At 18.4% G+C, this 23,089-nt stretch overlaps 4 protein-coding genes across 4 annotated transcripts; 2 read left to right on the top strand and 2 right to left on the bottom strand.

Moving 5' to 3' along the window:
• Window positions 1-2,302: 2,302 nt before the first annotated feature.
• On the top strand, window positions 2,303-6,301 carry PGSY75_1414700 (putative ubiquitin carboxyl-terminal hydrolase; the record flags this gene model as incomplete). The annotated part of the gene is made up of 1 exon (XM_018787852.1): window positions 2,303-6,301. One exon carries the CDS (start codon window positions 2,303-2,305, stop codon window positions 6,299-6,301), a length of 3,999 nt encoding a protein of 1,332 aa, XP_018639224.1.
• A 734-nt stretch (window positions 6,302-7,035) lies between these two features.
• PGSY75_1414600 (RNA guanylyltransferase) lies at window positions 7,036-8,664 on the bottom strand (the record flags this gene model as incomplete). The annotated part of the gene is made up of 1 exon (XM_018787851.1): window positions 7,036-8,664. One exon carries the CDS (start codon window positions 8,662-8,664, stop codon window positions 7,036-7,038), a length of 1,629 nt encoding a protein of 542 aa, XP_018639223.1.
• Window positions 8,665-11,389: 2,725 nt separating this feature from the next.
• On the top strand, window positions 11,390-20,243 carry PGSY75_1414500 (putative atypical protein kinase, ABC-1 family; the record flags this gene model as incomplete). The annotated part of the gene is made up of 6 exons (XM_018787850.1): window positions 11,390-11,425; window positions 11,572-11,722; window positions 11,879-12,022; window positions 12,199-16,359; window positions 16,526-19,986; window positions 20,145-20,243. The coding sequence occupies 6 exons, from the start codon at window positions 11,390-11,392 to the stop codon at window positions 20,241-20,243; spliced, it is 8,052 nt and encodes a 2,683-aa protein (XP_018639222.1).
• Window positions 20,244-21,299: 1,056 nt separating this feature from the next.
• PGSY75_1414400 (serine/threonine protein phosphatase PP1) lies at window positions 21,300-22,790 on the bottom strand (the record flags this gene model as incomplete). Its single annotated transcript, XM_018787849.1, has 5 exons — window positions 21,300-21,338; window positions 21,484-21,618; window positions 21,826-21,977; window positions 22,077-22,400; window positions 22,526-22,790. The coding sequence occupies 5 exons, from the start codon at window positions 22,788-22,790 to the stop codon at window positions 21,300-21,302; spliced, it is 915 nt and encodes a 304-aa protein (XP_018639221.1).
• Window positions 22,791-23,089: the final 299 nt, after the last annotated feature.

Genomic DNA, 23,089 nt, shown 5'->3' with positions numbered 1-23,089 from the left:
ATAAAAATATATGTTACATAAAAGAATATATAAATAAAAATATATATATATATATATATATATTTATATGTTTTGATTTATTTTTTTGTCCAAAGGGAAATGTTTATTAAAAAAAAAAAAAAAAAAGAGTTTTCGCCCTGAATGAATATCATATATATATATATATATATATAATATAAACATATTTTTAAATATAAATTATTAATTATTAATATTTATTTTGAATATTTATTATTTTTTTTTTTTAAACATTATAAGATCTTATATTTTTTTATATAATTACATGTCATTTTTGTATATATTTTTTTCATAATTTTGTTATATTGGTCATTATATATATTTTTTATATATTTCACTTATAAGATATATGATTTTTTTTTTTTTTTTTTTTTTTTATTTTTAAATGAATTAACAAAAAAATAAAACTTTATAAAAAAAAAAATATATATATATATATATATAAATTTTATATAATTAATTATTATACATTATAAGAATATTTTTATTTATTTATTTTTAAATTAAGATGAGGATTTATTATGATATAGAAATAAAAAAAAGTATAACAAGAAATATATAGGGAAATATGTTTTCATAATTTACGATATTTTATTAATGATCAAAATGAAATTTAGAAATATATTTAACTTAAAAAAAAAGAAATATGGAATAACTACAAAAAGAGATATTTTGAAAAGAATGAATAAATTATTATAAGAATATATAAATATATATAAAAAAAAAAAAAAAAAAAAAAATATAAATATAAATATAAATTTATATTATTATTATTTTATTTTATTTTGTTATCATCTCAATATAAAAATACTCGCATTGTATATATATATATATAATCTATATAATTTTATAAATTAACAAACTGGCATAAGCACACCAATAGTACAAGATATATAAAAAATTTACATTAATTCTACATTTTTCAAGATATTTATTGACGTTGTGAAATATGATAAGAAGTAATACAACCTGTATATATCAATATATAACATATATAATATATAATATATAATATTGTATATAAATATATAATATATATAATAATATATATTTTATGGAGAACTCTTTTTTATATGAGCTTTTATTCATCCATATTATTAATATCATATGCATAACGCGCAATTATATAAGGTGAATAAAATAAAAATATAATATATATATTAATAATATATATATATATAATATTATTTATAACATATTGAAAAAAAAAAAAAAGAAAAAAATATTACAACATTATATATTATTATTAATTATTTTATAAATTTATAATTCAAAAATAATGAAAAAAATAAAAATTAAAATTAATATAGAAAAAATATCTATATGATGATATTTAATTAAAATAATGTTTAATTATACAAAGTTATATATTTTTATTATTTATATATTTCCCGTTTTTTTTTTTTTTTTTTTTTAATATTTTTTATTATTTATATTGTATTTATATATTGTATCATATTTAATTTGAATATATAATAACAACAATTTATTTTATACTTTAAAAAAAAAAAAAATAAAGAAACCACAGAAAATAATAATTTCATGTGGTATATATTTTTTAATATATTTGATTATTTATTTTTTCCTGTATCATATAAAAAAAAAAAAATATATATATATATAAAAAAAAAAGAGCTAGGAAAATATTTGTATAATGTTATAAAGATGGAAATGTAAATAAATGATATTATAAAATAAAGTATTTATAATTTATAAAAATATAAATATTATTTTTAATGTTTTAATGTTTTAATTTTTTTACATTTTCAATTCTTTAATCATTTTAATAATTTAATTGTTTATTCTTAATTATTATTTCATTTGATTTTATATCATTTCATTTTGTTTTAATTATTTTTTTCATTTTTTTGTTAAATGTATAAGATTTGTATACAATTATATAAATAATAATCATAATGATGATTTTTTTTTTTTTTTTTAAGAAGCAACACCTCAAAAATGAGATAAATTATAAAACCACGCCTTATGAATTAATTATAGGTTTGTAGGTTATGTAACTTAATTTTTAATATACAACTTGTAAAATATATATATATATATATATATATATATTTATATATATATTTATATGTATGTATTTTTATATATAATATAAATGTTAACATAAAAAAAAATATATATTAAAATGTCCATGCTTTAAATAATATAAAGAATGTATAAAATGTATTACATTACAATATAAATATATATATATATATATATATTATATTATTTTATATATATATATATATTTATATATATATATATGTAATATATAAATACTATGAGTTTAGTTAAAGGCACTTTACATGTTTCAATTTTAAACAACTACATGGACTTCTATAAAGAGAGAACTGTAGACAAAATTGAATCTTCATTTTCTATAAGAAATAACAACGAATCTAATACAAAAAATAATGAAAAAAGGAAGTCCTCCTTAAATATGATGAACGAAGAAGAAAAGATGAAAAACAAAATATCGAAATGCCCAAAAAACAACAACTTATATAAGAAAAAGAAAAGGAAGGAAAAGAATATAATAAGTAATAAATCGAAAAGTAAGAAATTTATAAAGATCCATATAAAAGGTAAAGATAAAAAAAATAATATAAATGGAAACACTAACAATAACATAAACAATAAGAACAATAATTGTATTAATAAGAGTAATAGTTCTTGCAAGAATATTTTTAAAGGATCCACAAATAAAAGAAATAGTAAATTATTATTAAAAGACGAATTAAAAAATGATGAAAAAATATATCTTGAACAAATTAATAACGCATTTATTTCCTTGAACAAAAATGATATGAACATGATCAGAAAATGTAAAGAGAAAAATCACTTAATAAGACAAATGAATTCAAAAATAAAAAAAAAAAGGAAATATAATAAAAAAAATGTATTAATATCCAAACGAATAAACAAAGAAATTCAAATCTTAAAAAGAAATTATTCTTATATTATTTATCATATCAATGAAAAGAAAAAGACCACAAAAGAAAAAGAAAAGAAAAAAAAAAAAAGAAAAAAAATTTTAAAATCTATATTTTATAATAGAAAAAGGTCACATTATTATATATCTAATCTTTTAAAAACATTTATGAAGATAAAGAATAATAAAATACAAAAGAAATTAAAACAATATGTATATCTGAAGGAAATATATTCAACTATAAATATGGAGAATAAACAAACCTGTAACAATTTAAATGAACAGAATAAGTCTGAAATCATTTATGATGATTTAAAAAAAGTCCTGCAACCTAACAAGTGTGATAATAAATTATTTAAAATGAATTTAAAACGTTCAAAGAATGTAACGAATGAAAAAAAAAATTATATAAACGAAAATTATAGTAATAATAATATTTATAGTGAGGATAATTGTATGGGTGAAATTCTTAGTGATGATTATATAATATTAAATAAAAAGAAATCTAATAAACTTGAAAACAAAATATCTAATAATATTATTAATCATAGACATTGTAGTGAGGACATGTATTTGAACACATCGAAATTAAAAGAAAATAATAATAAATTAATTAATTCATATGTTATGAAAGAAAATGATATGAATGAAATGAATTTAAAGAATGATATTAAAGAAAAAGAAGATCAATTGATTTTAAAAAATGAAAATAAGAAAATACAATTGTGTAATGAAAACGAATTAGATAATGAGAAAAAGAATAAGGGGGATAACATAATATTGAATAATATACACAATAAGGATAATTTTTATAAATATATGAATGTCTTGTCTATTAATAAATTAATAAAAGGAGAAGGTTCTTTAGAAAAAAGAACTAATAAAAGTGATAGTAGTAATAATGAACATAAAAGTGATAATATTTATGATGATAAAAAAATAAATTATAAAAGTGATCCAAATTATACTTCCGATTTGTTACAAAAAAGAGATAATAGTAGTAACTTGTTTGATGAAGCAAAAGAAAAAAAAATTAAAGAAAAAAAAATGAATAGTTGTGTTAATAAAAATATAATGGATCATGTTAATTTGGATGAGCATGAAGAAAATGTAAAAAAGAAGAGGAAAAAAAAAAAAAAAACTAACAACAAAGAAAAATATAATATGAAAAATAAAAGTGACCAAATGTTTGAAGAACATACAAGTACAAATGGTTGTATTAATAGTAATAATAATAATAATAATTATATTATATTAACAGGTAATGCACAAAATATTAGTGATGAAGAAATATCTGAATATATAACAAAACAAGGTTTGAATTTAAAAGAATATCTTATATGGAAAGAAATAAAGATTAAAGAAAGCAAAGAACTTATTCATTTAAATGTAGATGCATCATTTAGTGTTTCGAAGGGTGCTGGGTTATATAATTATGGTCAGAATATATGTTTCTTTAATAGTATTATTCAAGCTATTATAAGAATTCCTTATATTTGTAAAGATTTATTAAATAAATTACATTCATTAAATTGTGAAAAAAGGAAAAAAAAAACATTTTGTTTTTATTGTTTATTTGAACAATTCGCTTGTAATATTATATCAAAAAAAAGTGTAATAAAAAATGTATTAATACCTTATATAAAGAAATATATGTGTAATAGTTATCATATAGGTTATCAAGAAGATGTACATGAATATTTAAGATATTTTCTAAACTCTTTAGAAAAGACATCTTTTTTTTCATCGATTTATATACAGAAAATGTTTACAGGAGTATCAAAAAATGTAACCATATGTATGAATTGTAATAATGTATCACTTAAATATGAACAATATTATGAATTATCTTTAGATATTAGCTCATCTAATAATTTGGAAGATGCCTTAAAGAATTTTTTGTCCAAGGAAATGTTAGTAGGTGAAAATGGATATTATTGTGAAAAATGTAAAAAAAAAAAAAAAGCAACAAAACAATGTGTTATTAATAAATTACCAAGAGTTCTAACTATACAAATAAAAAGATTTTTTATGAATTCAAATTTTGATATAGTAAAAAATCACAAAAATATATCTTATCCATTATATTTAGATATGAAATATTATGTCAATAATTATGATTTATTCGAGAATAATTTTAATAATAATGTTATATCATTATATGAAAAAATGAATAAAACAAATTGTGTAGGCACTACCATGAATGGAAATAATAATAATAATAATAATATATATCATGAGAATAATTCTTGTAATATAAATTATAATAATACTGCACAGAAAAGTGTAAATGAAGAAAATATAATACCTGAACATTCATTTAGAAGAAACAAAATTAATTACGAAAATGATTTTTTTTTAAATAATATAAATAAAAAGAGAGAGTGTTCTAATGATGATATTATTTGTAATATAAATAATAATGAAGATATATTTCTTAATAATAAAGAAAAAGAATATATGATAAAAGAAAATTATATGAATACTAATCAATGTATTAAATTAAGAGGAGGAAATGATAATATAAATATACACGTCCTAAAAATTATTGAAAATATTTTAATTGATCTCAAAGAAAGTTTATATAAAAAACAAATACAAAATAAATTGACATCAAAAGTTTTAAGAAATATGATACGAGAAAAAAAAAAACTACTGATAAAAGAATTAAAGAAAATAAAATTTTCTAAATTATATAAAGATATATCTTTAAGGATATCTAAAGATATTGATATGTTATATTATTTTTTTAAAGTAAATAGAGAAAATGATAAATTTAAAAAAATAATATATAAATATAAAATAGATTATTATGAATATTATGTTGGATCTACAAATTTTAAGGTAGATTTTATAAAATATAATCATAATTTCGATTCTCCTTCTAAAGATCATGATAATAATAGTCCTCTTCAAAATAATGATGTAAATAATAATAGACAATCAAATGTAAATTTGAAAGAGCAAAATATGAACAACACTAATAAAAAAAAAAATAATTATTTTTCATTCGAATTAACAGGATTAATTAAACATATAGGATCTGGAACAGATTATGGACATTATATCGCTCTAACCAAATCTAATAATAATATTTATTTACAATGTGATGATAACCATATTTCATATATTAATAGAAAAGATATTTTAAAGTGTGTAAAGAATGCATACGTTTTTATATATACATGCATCAATCCGGAATTTATCGATTTTTATAATAAATATGTAGATGTTTTAGAGAAAAAAAATTTTGATATCAATTTACCTGTATTTGAAAAGAGAGTAGAATTCAAAGAAAGAATAACAATGCCAAAAGAAAAATTTATAAATAAATCGTTATGCTATTAATATTAACTTTTACCTATATTAATATGATTTGTTATGTTATCATTGTATTATATTTGGTAACTGGGTTATTATAAAAATCAAAATGAATAACATTTATCAATATATAAATATATAATATATTTTATATTTTTTGGTTATACAATTATATTTCAATTTTGCTTTCATTTATAATTTTTTTTGTAATGTTTATATATATATATATATATATATATATATATATATTTTTTTCTTTTTTTTGTTTTGAATTAAAAAAGAAACCAATGCAATCCAATCGAATCAATTTTTTTCTAAATTTTTATTCCTAAGATGTTTGTGTAATTTATTATATGATATTGACCAATTGGTCATACTTATACCTATGAATTTGTTAATATATATATATATTTATATATATTAATATACAATGTTTTAAAATTTATCAGTTTTAAAGATAAAAATTTATGTTTGTATTTATATTTTATTTATTTATTTTTTTAATATGAACACAACGGGCACAAAAAAATAAATTTTACAAAAAAAAATAAAAAGTAAAAAATAAAAAATTAAAATGGTAGTAAATAGAATTAACTTAAAAATTTATAAAAGATCCATTTATAGATCATGAAGGTATTTGTTTTAAGACAAAAAAAAAAAAAATATATATATATATAAATATATATATATATATATATACCAAATAAAGGTGTTTATACACCTTATAGGGAATATTTAAAATTTTTTTTTTTTTTTTTTTTTTATTTTCCTTTTCTATTTCTCGATATTTCTTTGATTAACGAATCTATAGTAATATTATCAAGTATACTTTGTATAACTTTATTTAGTGTTGATATATCATTTGGAATATTTTTATCGAATCTTATTTTTTGAGCTATCCACCCTCCTTCTACTTTTTGTTCCTTACCATTTTCACCTTTACAAATTGAGAAGATATTTTTGGATACATAATAACATTCAATAATATAATGTGATATTTTATTTGAAATAGCCAATTGTAACAATTCTTTGTAGACATCTCCATACTCAGCAAGATAACATTTATAAGATGTCCTTACCCCGTTTATAGATATAAAGAGTTCAAATTTACTAGGAATATTATATTCATCGTATATAGTTTCTATGCCAAAATCGACAGTATTTAAATTTAGAGGTTTCCATTTTAGGAGTTGATAAAAATTACCTGTTATATATGGTGAATGTAAAGGTGTAAAAATAATACCATCAGAATAATGAGGTAGCTTTTTCATAATTTTTATAAGTTCACATATTTTTTCTATTGGATAAAAATCTTTTAAATATATTTCAAAAGGAATTTCTTCCTCATGAATTGTTGAAGCAGTATCATCAGATGAAAACGAACGTTCATCTTCTTCTTCTTCTTCTTCTTCTTCTTCTTCCTCATCTTCTTTTTCTTCTCTATGTTCTTCTCGTTTACACAACAGAAAGTTACAATTATTTAAAGTATTAATATTATCATTCGTTTCGATGTTTTTTATAGTATTATTATTTTCTTCGCTAAGAATTGCATGATTCATTATTAAATTATTTTTTTCATTAGGATTATTTAGTTTCTGATTCATATTAATATTATTAATATTAGAATTATCCACATTAGAATTATCCATATTAGAATTATCCATATTAAAATTATTCATATCAAGAGTATTCCCATTTTTATTATTAATATGTGGATGGTCATTTTTATTTTGAGATATCAATACCTTTTCTTCTTCTGCTAAGATATTATTTAAATTACTTTTTCTTTTTTTAGTGTTATCTTTTTCATCAAGTTCAATATATAGAGATTCATTTTCATTATTAGATTGTAAATTATTTTTTATTTTTTTTTTTTTTTGCGATTTTTTATATTTTTTTAAAGGTGTTATAACATAATTATACACATTTGTTAATCTCTCAAAATAAGATAAATTTGTTATATCTTTTCTTTGTATATATAAACCATCATAAATTAAATAAACAATTTTTTTTTCTTCTACTCCAGTTTTTTTATTATATATAATATCTTCAACTAACTCTCCATCTAATAAAGTTAGTTGTTGTTTTTTGGATAAATCTTCTAAAGTTGGTATATGCATATCATTCTTAAAAATTTCATAATTTCTATCAATTAAAAATGTTGTATTTGATGCTATAAACAAAAAGTAGCGTACTCCATCTGTTTTCTCACATATTAAATAATCTTTAGTAAATAAATTTTTTATATTATGATTTGTTAAAGAAACAGGATTACAACCTGGAAAACCTCTCCTTTTCCATTTTAGCATTTCGTTAATTTTTGAGCGAATCTTTTCCTTCAAAAATTCATTCTCAATTTTTTCTCCAGGGTGATATGTACTCGTTATCATTCTTACGAAAATTACAAAAAAAAAAAAAAAAAATTTAAAAGAGCAGAATATAATGTATACATATATATATGACAACTTTGTTGTTTAATGGATTATTTATTTTGCTTTAATATATATATATATTTTATATGTATGATTATTTTCATTAATTTGCCATATTTATAAACATATATTTTGTGTATAATATTTTATTTCATTTAATTATTTTTTTCAACTAGCCATTTGGGGAAAAAAAAAAAAATAAAAAAAAATAATAATAAAATAATAATAATAAAACAATAATAATATAATAAAGAAAGATATTTCCTAAATATCTTTTTGGAAATATATTTACATTGATTTATACATTTTTTTTACAATCATAGGATATAAATCAAAAAGTAAATTTTAATTTTTTTTTTATATATTTATTTAAATGGAAAAATAATAATTTATTTCCTTATTTTTATATTCTTTTATAGAAAATAAAAAATATATATATATTTCAATCACTTTCTATATATATTTATTTTGAAAAATAAAAATATTTTTTCAAATATTTATTCATACAAATTTTGTTTGTTTTTATAACATTATATAGTTATTACGAAATAATAATAATAAAAAATAGAAATAATACTGTGCATATTTTTTAATACATACATATAAATAAATATATTTATATATATATATTATATATATATATATTTTTTTTTTATTATCTATATAATGTTGGATTTATATATTGTATATATGTATTATATATATATAATAAATATATATGTTCATCATACAAAATAACTAAAAAATAAAATAAATAAAATCAAAATACATTATTAATATTTAATTTAAACTTTATACATTTTTGAGAACATAAAATAGATAAATATATGAAATATATATGTATAATATATATTTATATTATATATATTATTATATAAATAAATTTATGTATTTTTTTTTTTTTTTAATGTATTATATAATATTATTTTTTTCGTTTATTCTATATATGAATATATTATTATATTTTTATATTTCATATTAATGTTTTAATTTTTATGCTTGATATAGAATTCAATCGATATTTTAATTCTTGTATTTTAATTGAATATATATATAAATATATATATATATATATATAATATTAATATGTTTGTAAATATGATAATATGGATCAATCTTTTCATATATCAAAAAAAAAAAAAAAAAAAAATTAACTATTATATAAATATTCTTATTTTATACATTATGTAGTTAAAAGACTTAAAACATATACAATTTCGTATTCTTTTTTTTTTTTTTTTATATATTTTTTATTTTTTTCTATTTAGTTTTGTTTTACATGTAAATAAACTTATATTTGATTATTATTTTATTTTAATTTTTATTATACTTTTTTATAAATGTGTGTAGTTATTACTTTAATTTCTTACATACATATATAAATATATATATATATATATAAATATATTTTTACAATCTGAATGTTTTAAGTATTTTTGATACATATATTTCCATTTATTTTTGGAAAATAAATAAAATAAAAATATAAAAATTTTTGATAACGTATAAATTTTTTTTTTTTTTTTTTAAATATATTTTAAAGAATGCGCCTTTTATTATATATATATATATATAATATAATATGAAAAAGTCTAATCAAACAAAAAAAAAAAAAATGATAAACAAGTAAAATAATACATATATATATATATTTCATTAAAATCTTCAGATATAAATATCTTTTTTTTTTTTTTTTTATATTATTAATTTATAGTGTACATATAAATATTATATAATATATGATTATGTAGAAATTAAGAAAAAACACAAAAAATGAAACGAATAATTTTTTATGTGATTTTATTTTATTCTATGTTAAAGAATGATATATAAATTTATATTATACTTCTGTTGAATTGTAAAAATTTATAATTAATATAATGATTTCATTGAGTGTTATTATTTCCTTCAAATTTTTATATTTTACTGTGCATATTTATAATATTATATTGTAAATGCAATAAATATATATACATATATATATTTTTATATTCCTGTTACACATAATATATAAATATTTTCACATTTGTTTCATTTTTTATTTTATTATATTTTACCTTCATTTATTTATTTATATTCTTTTTTTTTTTTTTTTTTGTTTTTACATATTTTAAAAATAATATACCGTTATGTGAAAAATGTGTTCATTCATATAAACGGTTTCTGATTATATATATATATATATATATATATATATGTATATATAAATTTTTATAAATTTATATATTTATCATATAAATGAATATACATATATATATATATATATTTATGATTTAAAAAAAAAAAAAAAATTGTATGATATGGTATAATTATAATACTAAAGTAATTTTTTTTGTAAATTTTTATAATTTATTGTTTTAATTTATTTATTTTTTTTTTTTTTTTTTTTTTTTCTATATAAAAATTTATAACAGTATATTTGTATACATATAAATAATAAATATATATATATATGTACATATATTTTTGAAGAGGAAAAAATATGATGTTCTTACATTCTGTCCATTTTTATCCTTTTAAAAAATTTATTAATTAAACCAATTGATAAATGTGAACACATATTTTGGTGTGTTTCACTTTTTTTTCTTTTTTTATTTCTAAAAAAAAGAAAAGAAAGACCTCTTTATTTATTTGTTTACTTGTTCTTTTAATAGAATAAGTTGTGTGCAAATTTTAGAGAAAAATGAATCAGTATGATCAGTGGAATCGTAGAATTCGGGTAGGAAAAAAACAAGAAAAAGAAAAAATTAAGACATAAGATTAAATAAATAAATAAATAAATATATATATATATATATTAGAATTAATTATATTACATTGCTATATTTTATTTATTTATTTATTTATTTATTTTATACCTTTTAGACAATATGGTACTGTAGTAGTCTGTATATGGAATATAAGAACGCTCTGAGGAAATCTAAAAAAATGCCAATAGAGAAAAAAAATGAATACTGGGAGAAGAAGCATGAAGAGTTTGCTACAAAGATGTTAAATAATATATATGAATTAAGAGGTAAAGCATATTATAAAAATCAACAACAATAAAAAAAATAAAAATAAATAAATATAAATATATAATACATTAATGTGTTGTATATTTTTCATATGTAATAAAAAATATAGCACTATAAGTATATTTTATTTTCATTTATTTATTTATTATAAATAGGTTGGTGGGTTAAAGTAGGACAATTTTTAAGTACCCAAGAAAACATCATGCCTGTCGCTTATATAGAAAAATTTACTAAGCTGCAGGATATGATGCCTACCTCTTCATTTGATAAAATAGAAAATATTTTAAAAAAGGAATTAGGTAATTTAAAAAAAAAAAAAAAAAAAAAAAAAAGAAAAATAAAACAAAACAAAACAAAACAAAACAAAAAAAAAAAAAAAAAAAGTGTATATTTTTAATATACATATATTTGTGTCTTTCTATTTATGTATGTATTAATTTATTTATTTATTTTTTTTTTTTTGTTTACTTGTTAGGTAACATTTATGAAATGTTTGAACACATCGATAAGGAACCGCTAGCTAGCGCTTCTATTGGACAAGTTCACAAAGCGAAATTAAAAAAATATGATAAACATATATGCGATATAGATAGTAGAAAACCTAACGATTATAATGTGATAATAAAAATTCAACATGAAGGAATAGATCAGTTTTTGTCATCAGATATAAGTACTTTAAAAAAAGTGTCTTGGGCATTTGGATTAATAGATAAGAATTTTTATTTTACAGATTTTATAGATGAATGGCAAGATTCTGCTTCTAGAGAATTAAATTATAAATATGAATTATATCACCAATTGTTAGCATATAACAGTTTTAAAAAATCAGGAATTCCTGTAAAAATACCTAAAATATATTGTGCTCATACAACATCTAAGGTATTAGTTATGGAATATATTAAAGGATTTAAAATAACAGATACTGAATTACTTAAAAAATATAATGTGGATACATATAAAATGGTCTATAAAATTATTGATTATTTTGCTTATCAAATACATAATGATGGTTTTTTTCATGGTGATCCACATCCAGGAAATATATTAGTTATGATGGAAGAAAAGAAAAAAAAAAGAAAAAAGAAAAGAGAAAATAGTAATATAAAAAGTAGTAAAGATAAAATTAATAACTTGAAAATGAAAAATGAAAATATATCTATGAAAAAGAAGAAAAATAATTATAATAAAAGTAATATTAATTCTAAGAAAAAGTTAAGAAGACATAAAAAAAAAAAAAAACAAAATATAGAAATAAATAAAGAAAAAAAAAATAAATATAATAATGATATAAATTATTGTGAAAATAAAAATGAGGATATAATAACAAATAATCCTAAATTACAAAATAATAGTAGTGATATGAAAAATATAATAAAATTTACAAGCTTCTCTAAAAGCGTATCTTCATCGAATGCTTCAATGATAGATAATTTTGTTGATTCAAGATATAATATTGATAAAATGAGAGCTCCTAATAATTTTTCTAATCCTTTTCATAAATCTTTTAGTTTTGTTGATTATTCACTTAATCAAGATGTAGATTCAGATAAAATGAATCAAGAAGATTATGAATATATTTTGAAAGAAAATATGAGTGATGGTTTAGATCATATGAAAAATTGTCTATCTAGATCACATGAATATATATCATGTGATCATTCAAGAAGTGGAGTAACATCTATTGCGACAAGTAGGAAAACACAAAATAGGGATTTTAACAAAGCTAGCGATAATAGTATTATGGAATCTAGAGAAACAACAATGTTTTCTTTTGTGAACAATATGGAGGAGTTAGTCAAGATGAAAACGGAGACAAATTTGGAAATACAGGATAAAGGAAATGATAAAATGGTTAAAGGTAATGAAAGTAACCATAAAAATGATAATACAAAAAATTGTGATAATACAAAAAATTGTGATAATATAAAAAATTGTGATAATACAAAAAATTGTGATAATACAAAAAATTGTGATAATACCAATAATGATGATAATATATACAAATCCAAATGCAAAGATTCAAATTTAAAAAAAAGAAAATATTCGAAATACAATTTTGTACCTGTTATTATCGATTGGGGTTTAATCAAACAATTAGATAGTGTTATGAAATTTGCGTTTTGTAAATTAGTTTATAATATTAGTTGTATGAATGTATTAAATATTATAGAAGCCTTTGAAGATATGGGTTTCTGCTTTAAAGAAGATTTTACATACGACCCTGAAATATATATTGACAATTTAAAAACATATTTTTTAAGTAAACTAGAAGAATCTAAAATTAAAAGCACTGAAGGAGAAAAGGAAAGTAGTACTGCTAATACTGTTGATGAAACGAATAAAAGTAAGAATATGGAAATATTAAAAAATATTGAAAAAAAAGATGTTATTGATAAAAATCCAATAAGTGATGTGCCTAAAGATATTATATTTTTTATGAGAGTTGCATCATTATTACATGGATTATGTACTCAATTAAATGTAAAAATTAATTATTTAAATATATTTTCAAGAAGAGCTAAAGAAGCTTTAGAAAAAATATATATACCTATAAATAATAGTATACACACAATACCAATAGATAAATGTCCAAATACATATATAGAAAAAAGAATTCATCAATTTTTAAAAACATTATTTGAAAAAAAAAAAATATTAGGATGTCAAGTAGCCATTATACATAAAAAAAAGTTAGTTGTTAATACATGTGTAGGTATTACAAGTACTACAGATAAAAGACCTATAACTAAACATTCTTTATTTAATGGATATTCATTAAACAAAATTATTTTAAATATAGCTCTTTATCATCTTATTTGTAATTCAGTGAATGAACAAACATCAGGTGAAAGTATTCTTCTCGGTATGGATAAGAAAAAAGATAAACTCGGTGAAAAGATAAGTCAAAAAATTCAAGAAAAAATAAGTGAAAAGATAAAAATTAAATCCAGTGCAAAGGAAAAAAATCAATCCGATGAAAAGATTAAAATTAAGATAAATCAAAAGGATAAGGGTAAAAGTCAAGAAAATAATAAGGAAATAAATAATGACAATAGTAAGGACAATAATAAGGATAACAATATGAATAGATTAAACGAAATAAATAAAAATATAATACATGCAAATGACAAAACATCTAATATGAATGATAATAATAAACCTGAAAAAGACGAACAAGATGAAGTAGAGGATGAAGTTGCTGATGATAATAAAACAGACAATGAAAATAATTATATTACAGAAAAATTAAATGAAATTAATAAAATCGAAAACGATTATTTTTCTGCTAATATTAATGAAAATACAATTAAATGTGAAGAGTTTGGTGAGAGTAAGGATATAAATCCTTTATCTGTTAATAGTTTTATAAGTTTTGATAGTTACAATAGTTATAATAATAATGTTAGTTGGATTAGTAGTATGAGTAGGAACAGTTACAAGAGTATGATTGAAAGGATAGAGGATGACATTCAATATAAAGAAATTAATGATGGTGATATACAAAATGATAGTAAGGTTAGTTGTATAAGCGAAAGCAAAAAGGATGATAAATATAAAGGAAAAGATAATATACATCACACTGAACATGGTGAACATCAACATGATAATAAAACTATTAAGTGTAATAAAGATATAAAGGAGAATACAAATATATATCCAAACAAATCATATAATAAAATGGATACTTTAATGAAAAAGAAACAAAGTTATATTGATGAAAAAAACTTTATAAAAAGTATAGAAAGCAAACAAATACGAAATTTCAAAAATATCATTAACGATCATATTTGTAATTACTGGGATGGTTTTATATGTAATAATAAAAAAAATATAACTATAAAAGATATATTAACTTTAAAGTGTTTTATTAAGAAACCTTTCCATGATAAAATAACGCTAAGCAAATTTATAGATTATGATCAAATGATAAACATGATTGAGAATTCGAAACATTATAAGACATCAGATAAGACATCTAAATATGGAGAGTATTTATATTTAATTGATACATATATTATATCTGAGCTAATACATAATATATCAGGATTACATTATTATGAGTATATATATAAATATATAGTAAAACCATTAAATTTGAGTGAAGAAATGTTCGTACCTATACCTTCAGAATTATTGAAAAATCAAAAACAAGAAGATTCAAAAAAGAAAAACGTGAACAATCAAACTAATTTAAATACCAGTGGTGGTACCAATATAAATTTAGATAAAACAAAAAAATATATAAAAGATAAAAAAACAAATATGACAGATAAAAAATCTGTTGTTATTGATAAAAAATCTGTTATTATTGATAAAAAATCTACTGGATTAGATAAATGGCCTAATATGATGAAGGATTTTACATCAAATACTTTAAAAAATAATGAATACAAATCAACTTCTTTTATTGGTGGTAAGAAATTTAAAAAGTCTAATACTATTTCTAATATGATCGAAGATATAAATGATGATATGAATTTCCATATTATGAATTCTGAACTTTTAAAGTTTGAAAATATTAATTTAAAGAATAAAATATCCAACAAAAAAAAAATTTTTGATAGTAATGAAAAAATATTATCAAAAAAGAGAAGCATAAGTGTTGATGTCTATTATTCAAGGAAAAAAATGAAAGGTAACACATAAAATGAAAAAATAAATATATCTATATAAATGAATAATATATATATATATATATATATATATATATATATATATATTTCTTTTATTTGTAGATGTTAGTAAGAAGGAGAAAAAAAAAAATAAGGATAAGAAGGATCAGAAGGGAAGCAAAACCAAAGTGGATTTTGAGAAACGTGATAAGGAACAAATGAAGAATGTTGATAAAAATGACGAAAGAGACCAATCAAATGAAAAGAAGGAACAACCAAATGATCAGAAAGATAAAAAGTATGAAGACATAGGTGAAAGGTATGAAGACACAGTTGAAAGGTATGAAGACATAGTTGAAAATTTTGAAGACGTAGGTGAAAAATATGAAGACATAGGTGAAAAATATGAAGACATAGGTGAAAAATATGAAGACATAGGTGAAAAATATGAAGACGTAGGTGAAAATTTTGAAGACGTAGGTGAAAAATTTGAAGATATAGTTGAACAAAATAATGATGATAATAATGTAAAAACAAACGATGTTTATCATGACATTATAGAAGAGAAAGAAGATAATGAATGTTGTAATAATAAAATTGAAATATCAAAGGATCCTTTAAATGAAAACCAATCTAATATAAATATAAATATAAATAATAAAATGAATATTTTAATAAATAATGAAATTATAGATAATGAAAAAAAACTAGATACAAATGATCTTCTTGAAAGTACGTTAAGAAATAAAGAATCGTTTAGTTTTAAAAATAAATTTTTAAATCATGTAGATAATTTAAAATTAAAAACAAAGAAAATAAATGATTCTATAAAAAATATGTATGAAAATAATGAAAATACTTTTTTGAAAAATTTTTTCCTTTCACCCAAGAAAAATGATAATATAGAAAGTAACTTAGATCATAAAAATATAGAAGCTAATTGTGTAGATAATAATATGTGTGAAAGTAATAGTTTGAATAATAGTTGTTACAATAATAGTTTTTATAATAGCTTTTATAATAGTCATAGTAATAGTAAGAATAGTAGTAAAATAAGAAACTACAACAATACAGATAATAATCTAAATAATAATACAAATAATGATACTATAAATTATAGTCACAATGATAATAAAAAGAATAATAGTTATAATAATAATAATAATAATAATAATAATAATAATAACATTATGATGGGTAACCCTTATGCTTATAATTATAATAGCAATAAAGATATATTAAAAGAAAATCATGATAAAAAATTTAATATGAATAAATTTAATAGAGTAACATTATCGAATCAGAAAGGAACACTTTTTAAGAATAAAAAAGATGAGTTATTTTTAATTGAAGAAAGAGAAAAAAGATCACACAGTTATAGTGACTGCAGAAATGAATCACATAATGAGATGAAAAAATCATATATGGAAAATATAAATAATATAAATAATTATAGTAACAGTAGTATGAATTATTTAAACTATTATATTAATAATAAGAAGAGTGCAAATTATATGAATGCTAATGGTGTCGTCATAAAATATGATGATTATAATGATAATAATATAAATAATAATATAAATAATAATAATAATGAAGCCAATAATACTAACAAAATGAGTTTTTTTACAAACACTATATTGAATACTTTTCAAGATAAAAATAATAAGACAAAAAAGAAAAAAGAAGTGAAATGCTTAAGTAATGAAGATAATTATTTTTATAATTTAGAAGAAAGAAGAAAATATTATAAATATAATTTTGATAAAAATATCAGGAAATTATTTGACAATGTAGATACAAAAACTAGTGGTGAAGAATCAGCAAATAGTGTATTGAAAGAAAAGTATAATAAATATCATAAGAGAAATAAAAAATATAAAAAGCTCTTTGAATATATTAAAGAGTTAAAAGATCATATAAAAAAAACAAGTGATCATATAAGAGAGGCAAATGAGGCATTTATAAGAAATATAAAACAAAAGCAACATGTAGAGAAAAAATATGATGTAGAGAATAAAACAATTGAAGAGTGTAAAATAACTCAGGAGAGTAAAAAAGATGAAGACAATAAAATTAGTGAGGACAAAAAAATTAGTGAAGACAAAAAAATTAATGAGGACAATAAAATTAGTGAGGACAATAAAAATATGGAAGAGAATAAAAATATGGAAGAGAATAAAAATATGGAAGAAAATAAAATTATTGAAGAGAATAAAAATATGGAAGAAAATAAAACTATTGAAGAGAATAAAAATATGGAAGAAAATAAAATTATTGAAGAGAATAAAACTATTGAACAAAATACAAATATTGAAGAGAATAAAAATATTGAACAAAATACAAATATTGAAGAAAAAATAACAAACGATGACAAATACGAATTTATTCAAGATAGCGAAGAACTTATAAAAAAGGTTACTAAAAAAGATCAAGAATTGTTGAAAAAATTAATAGAATATAAATACCAAATATTAAAAAAACAAAATAATAATCTTATGAAAAAAAAGAATAAACAAAACATATATATGAATGATTACTCAGATAATATAGAAATGTTTAGTGATACTGAAACAGATTCTACTAATTATTATGATCAAGATGATACAGATTATGATGAGCATATGGTTGAATATAATAATTATCATGATGAAAATAATCCAAATATAAAAGATTATATATTTTATGATAAAAAGAAAACTAGAAGAGAAATGAAAGAGTTACGACGATTTAATGAAAGGAAAAAAAGATTAGAAACATATCTAATTATGAATAAGTTATATAATCAAAATAAAAAAGGAGTTATTTCAAAAGAATATCATACTATTAATAAAAAAACAGATGTATATTGGAGACTAGCATTTGCAAGAAGAAACATTAATGTATTAGATAACGTAACACAAGAAGATCTAAATAATCAATTAGAAATGTTAAAATCGAATGGAAAAGTATCAAAAAAAGCAACAACTAATAATAAAGAAAATGAAAATGAAGAAAAAAATAAAAATAATAAAAATAATTATATGAATAATAGTAGTAATAATATAAAGAATGATCAAGAGAAATCATTAAATGAAAATAAAAATTTTGATAATAAACTTAAAATGTATGTAGATAATTTTAATATTAAGCAATATAATAAATATATATCATTATTCCAATTAATGCATTCAAAACCATATATTCTGGATCCTTTAATTTATGATTCTAAAAAAATACTAGATAAATTTATTCCAATAAATGGTAGATTTACTGCTAAGGCATTATGTAAATTATTTGCATTTGTTAATAACCAATTTTTTTTTCCATCATATATTATTAATAAAATAAGAAAAAAATATACTATCGATAAAAGTATAGAAGCTTTAATATTAACTGGAGCTATGAGTAGAACATGGGGTATGGGATTTCAACTTTTTGAATGTGAATATAATGCTGATATTAATGATGAATTTAATTTATATAAAAAAAAAAACAAAAACAAATATAAAACAAAAAATGTATCTTCAAAAAAAAAAAAAATTTATAATAAAAAAAAAAAAATTGTAGGATATGGACAATCAGATTTTTCAGGATGTTTGGCTTTATCATTTCCAGAAATTGATTTATCTATAACTATACTTTTATCTGACATATTTAAAGGAGCAGATGTAAAAGAAAAAAGAAAAAATATATAATTTGTTATATTTTTTTATTTATATGAGGATATATTATTTTGTCATAATGTCTACTGTGTGTATCATAAGATAGTGTTAAATCATTAATGTTATTTCATTTATTTCATTTTTTTTTTTTTTTTTTTTTTTAGGTCTGTCATCTCTTATTAGAATATATATTAAAATTGTATGGACTGAAACCTCAATGGAAAGTGCCTATAGAAATGTCTGAACTTGTCAAAGCTTTTTGAAATAACAAAATGAGAAAAAAGGAGCTTGCTTTTTTGTTAACCTATAATTTATAATATTGCACTCATATATGAACATATATATATATATATATATATATATATATATATATATATACATATATTATATATGTTTACTTCTTCCTAATTTTTTTAGTTGTAATTTTTTATTTTTTTTTACATAATAGACATGAATATACCCTTAATAATTTTCATTCATTTTTCATTTCAAAAAAAATAAATACATGGCTAAATTAAATATAAATAGTGTAAGTTATGTTGCATATATAAATTATTAAGATATTATTTTATTTGATTATATATCTGTTATTTCATATGAACAATTTTATTTTAATATTTTTCCTTTTCTTGTTTTATTTGATTTCATTTTGTTTCATTCTGTTTTATTTTTTTTATTATTTTTTTTTTTTTTATTTCTTTCGTTTAAAATGTTTTTTTAATAAATACATAAATGAAATTCATATTAATAATTTAAATATTAGAATATAATATATATATTTTTTAAAACATATAAAACATTATATATATATATATATATATATATATGTTGATATATATATATATTATATATTATTTAACTAAATTTTAAACATGTATACGTCTATTTTATATAAAACTAAATAAATATGTAAAATATATATATATATAATGGAAAAAAAAAAAAAAAAAAAGAACAGATAAAAGAAAAATACTACTTTTATAGATAATATTTGTTTTGTTAAAAAAAAATAATATATATATATATTATATATATATATATTTGAGTAAACAATTATGAAAAAATATATACCTTAATATATATATATATATATATATATTGTGTATATACATAAACATGTGCAAAAACAATATCTTATAACAAATATAAATTAAAAAAAAAAAAAAAAGAAAAAAAAAAAAAAAAAAAAAAAAAGAAAAAGAAATATGATAATATATATTAAAACATATATATCAAAATTTTTATTAGGTATATTAATAATGTTATTATTTTACAATTAATATAATAGGACCCCACGTTTTGTAATATATTTTTTTTTTTTAATTGGCTGCTTTCTTTTTTTCCACTGGTTTTAAAATCTAAAGAAATAAATACATGTAAAGGTAAAAATATAAAATATATGTAAAAATAAAAATATATTTTTTCTCTCTCTATATATATTTATAATATATCATTATATATATATATTTATGTATATTTAATATTCATTTCCTTATATCATACTTGAAAGGAACACATTAATGTCTCGTCGACACTCATCATTGCACCGGCATTATCAAATTCTCCACAATAATTAGGAGCAGAAAATAATGTAACTAATTGCCTCTTTGCAAAAAATTCATATCCATCCTCCACGACCTAATTAAAAAAATAAAAAAAAAAAAAAAAAAAAAAATATATATATATAGTAAATATATTCATACATACATACATATATATATATATATATATATATATATATCTTAAAATAGAATATAAAAATTTTTCATACAAACAATTATATATTAACACATATTAGTAGTCATATAGAAAAAAAAAAAATAAAATTTATTTAATATTTTATACCTGATGTGCCCTGCATATTAAATCTAATTCATGTTTTCTTAAAAAGTTATGAACAACATCTTGACCGAAAGTAAAAGAAACTCCTCGATCATTCTCCCCCCAACCATTAATTTCTTTTTCTGGATCAGACCACAATAAATCACATAATAAACCTATCAAAATAAATAAATAAATAAATATATATATATATATATATATTATATACATAATATTTTCCTCATTTTATTTATTCATATCATTTGTCAAAATACCATTATCAGGAACATCAGTAGGCCTTGTTATTTTCCTTATTTGTTCCATATTATTTAATTCAGGTGATAAACCACCATGCATACAAAAAATTTTTTCGTCAATTATAGCTGCCACAGGTAAGCAGTTAAAGCAATCAATAAAAGTTTTCCACAGCTTCACACTATATCTTCTTTTACATTCATCATAGAATCCGTATATTCTATTTATTGAAGCACATTCGTGATTACCTCTTAATAAAAAAAAATTTTCAGGATATTTTATTTTATATGCTAATAATAAACAAATGGTTTCTAAACTTTGTTTCCCTCTATCCACATAATCACCTATATAAATAAATTATATATATATAAAAATAGATATATATAAAAACGTTTATGTATATACATATATATATATATATATATTTATATATTTATATATATTTATATATATTTTTTTTTATTTTAACCTAAAAATAGATAATTTGCATCGGGTGGAAATCCACCATATTCAAATAACCTTAACAAATCATAAAACTGTCCATGGATATCTCCACATATTTTTATTGGTGCTTCTAATTCTAATAAAATTGGTTGGTTTAAAAATATTTCTCTACTTGATAAGCATAATATTTTTATTTCATTTTCTGTCAAATTAACATTTTTTCCTGGTCTAGTTCCACGAACTTCTATTAGTTTTGATATTACATTATCTATATCTATTTCTAATGCCATAATAAATATTTACTTGAGCAAATTTATATTAATCCTTCAAATGATATAATAATAATTCTTCCAACAATTATTTTATTAATCATTAAGAATGAATTTATTTTATTTTATATTATATTTTTTTTAATATTATTTTTTTATTATTTTTTTATTTTTTTTTGTATTTTTTTTTTTTTTTTTTTTTTCTATCGTCTTTATGTGTCCTTTAATTATATATATATATATATATATTATATATATATATACATATTTATCATATATTATAAATAATTCTTTTTAAATATTTTATATATTTTCCTTTT

This window comes from Plasmodium gaboni, chromosome 14, assembly GCF_001602025.1.
Source record: "Plasmodium gaboni strain SY75 chromosome 14, whole genome shotgun sequence".
Classification (NCBI taxonomy): domain Eukaryota; phylum Apicomplexa; class Aconoidasida; order Haemosporida; family Plasmodiidae; genus Plasmodium; species Plasmodium gaboni.
Note: the sequence above shows the minus strand (reverse complement) of the source record. Positions and strands in the feature narration are given on the sequence as shown.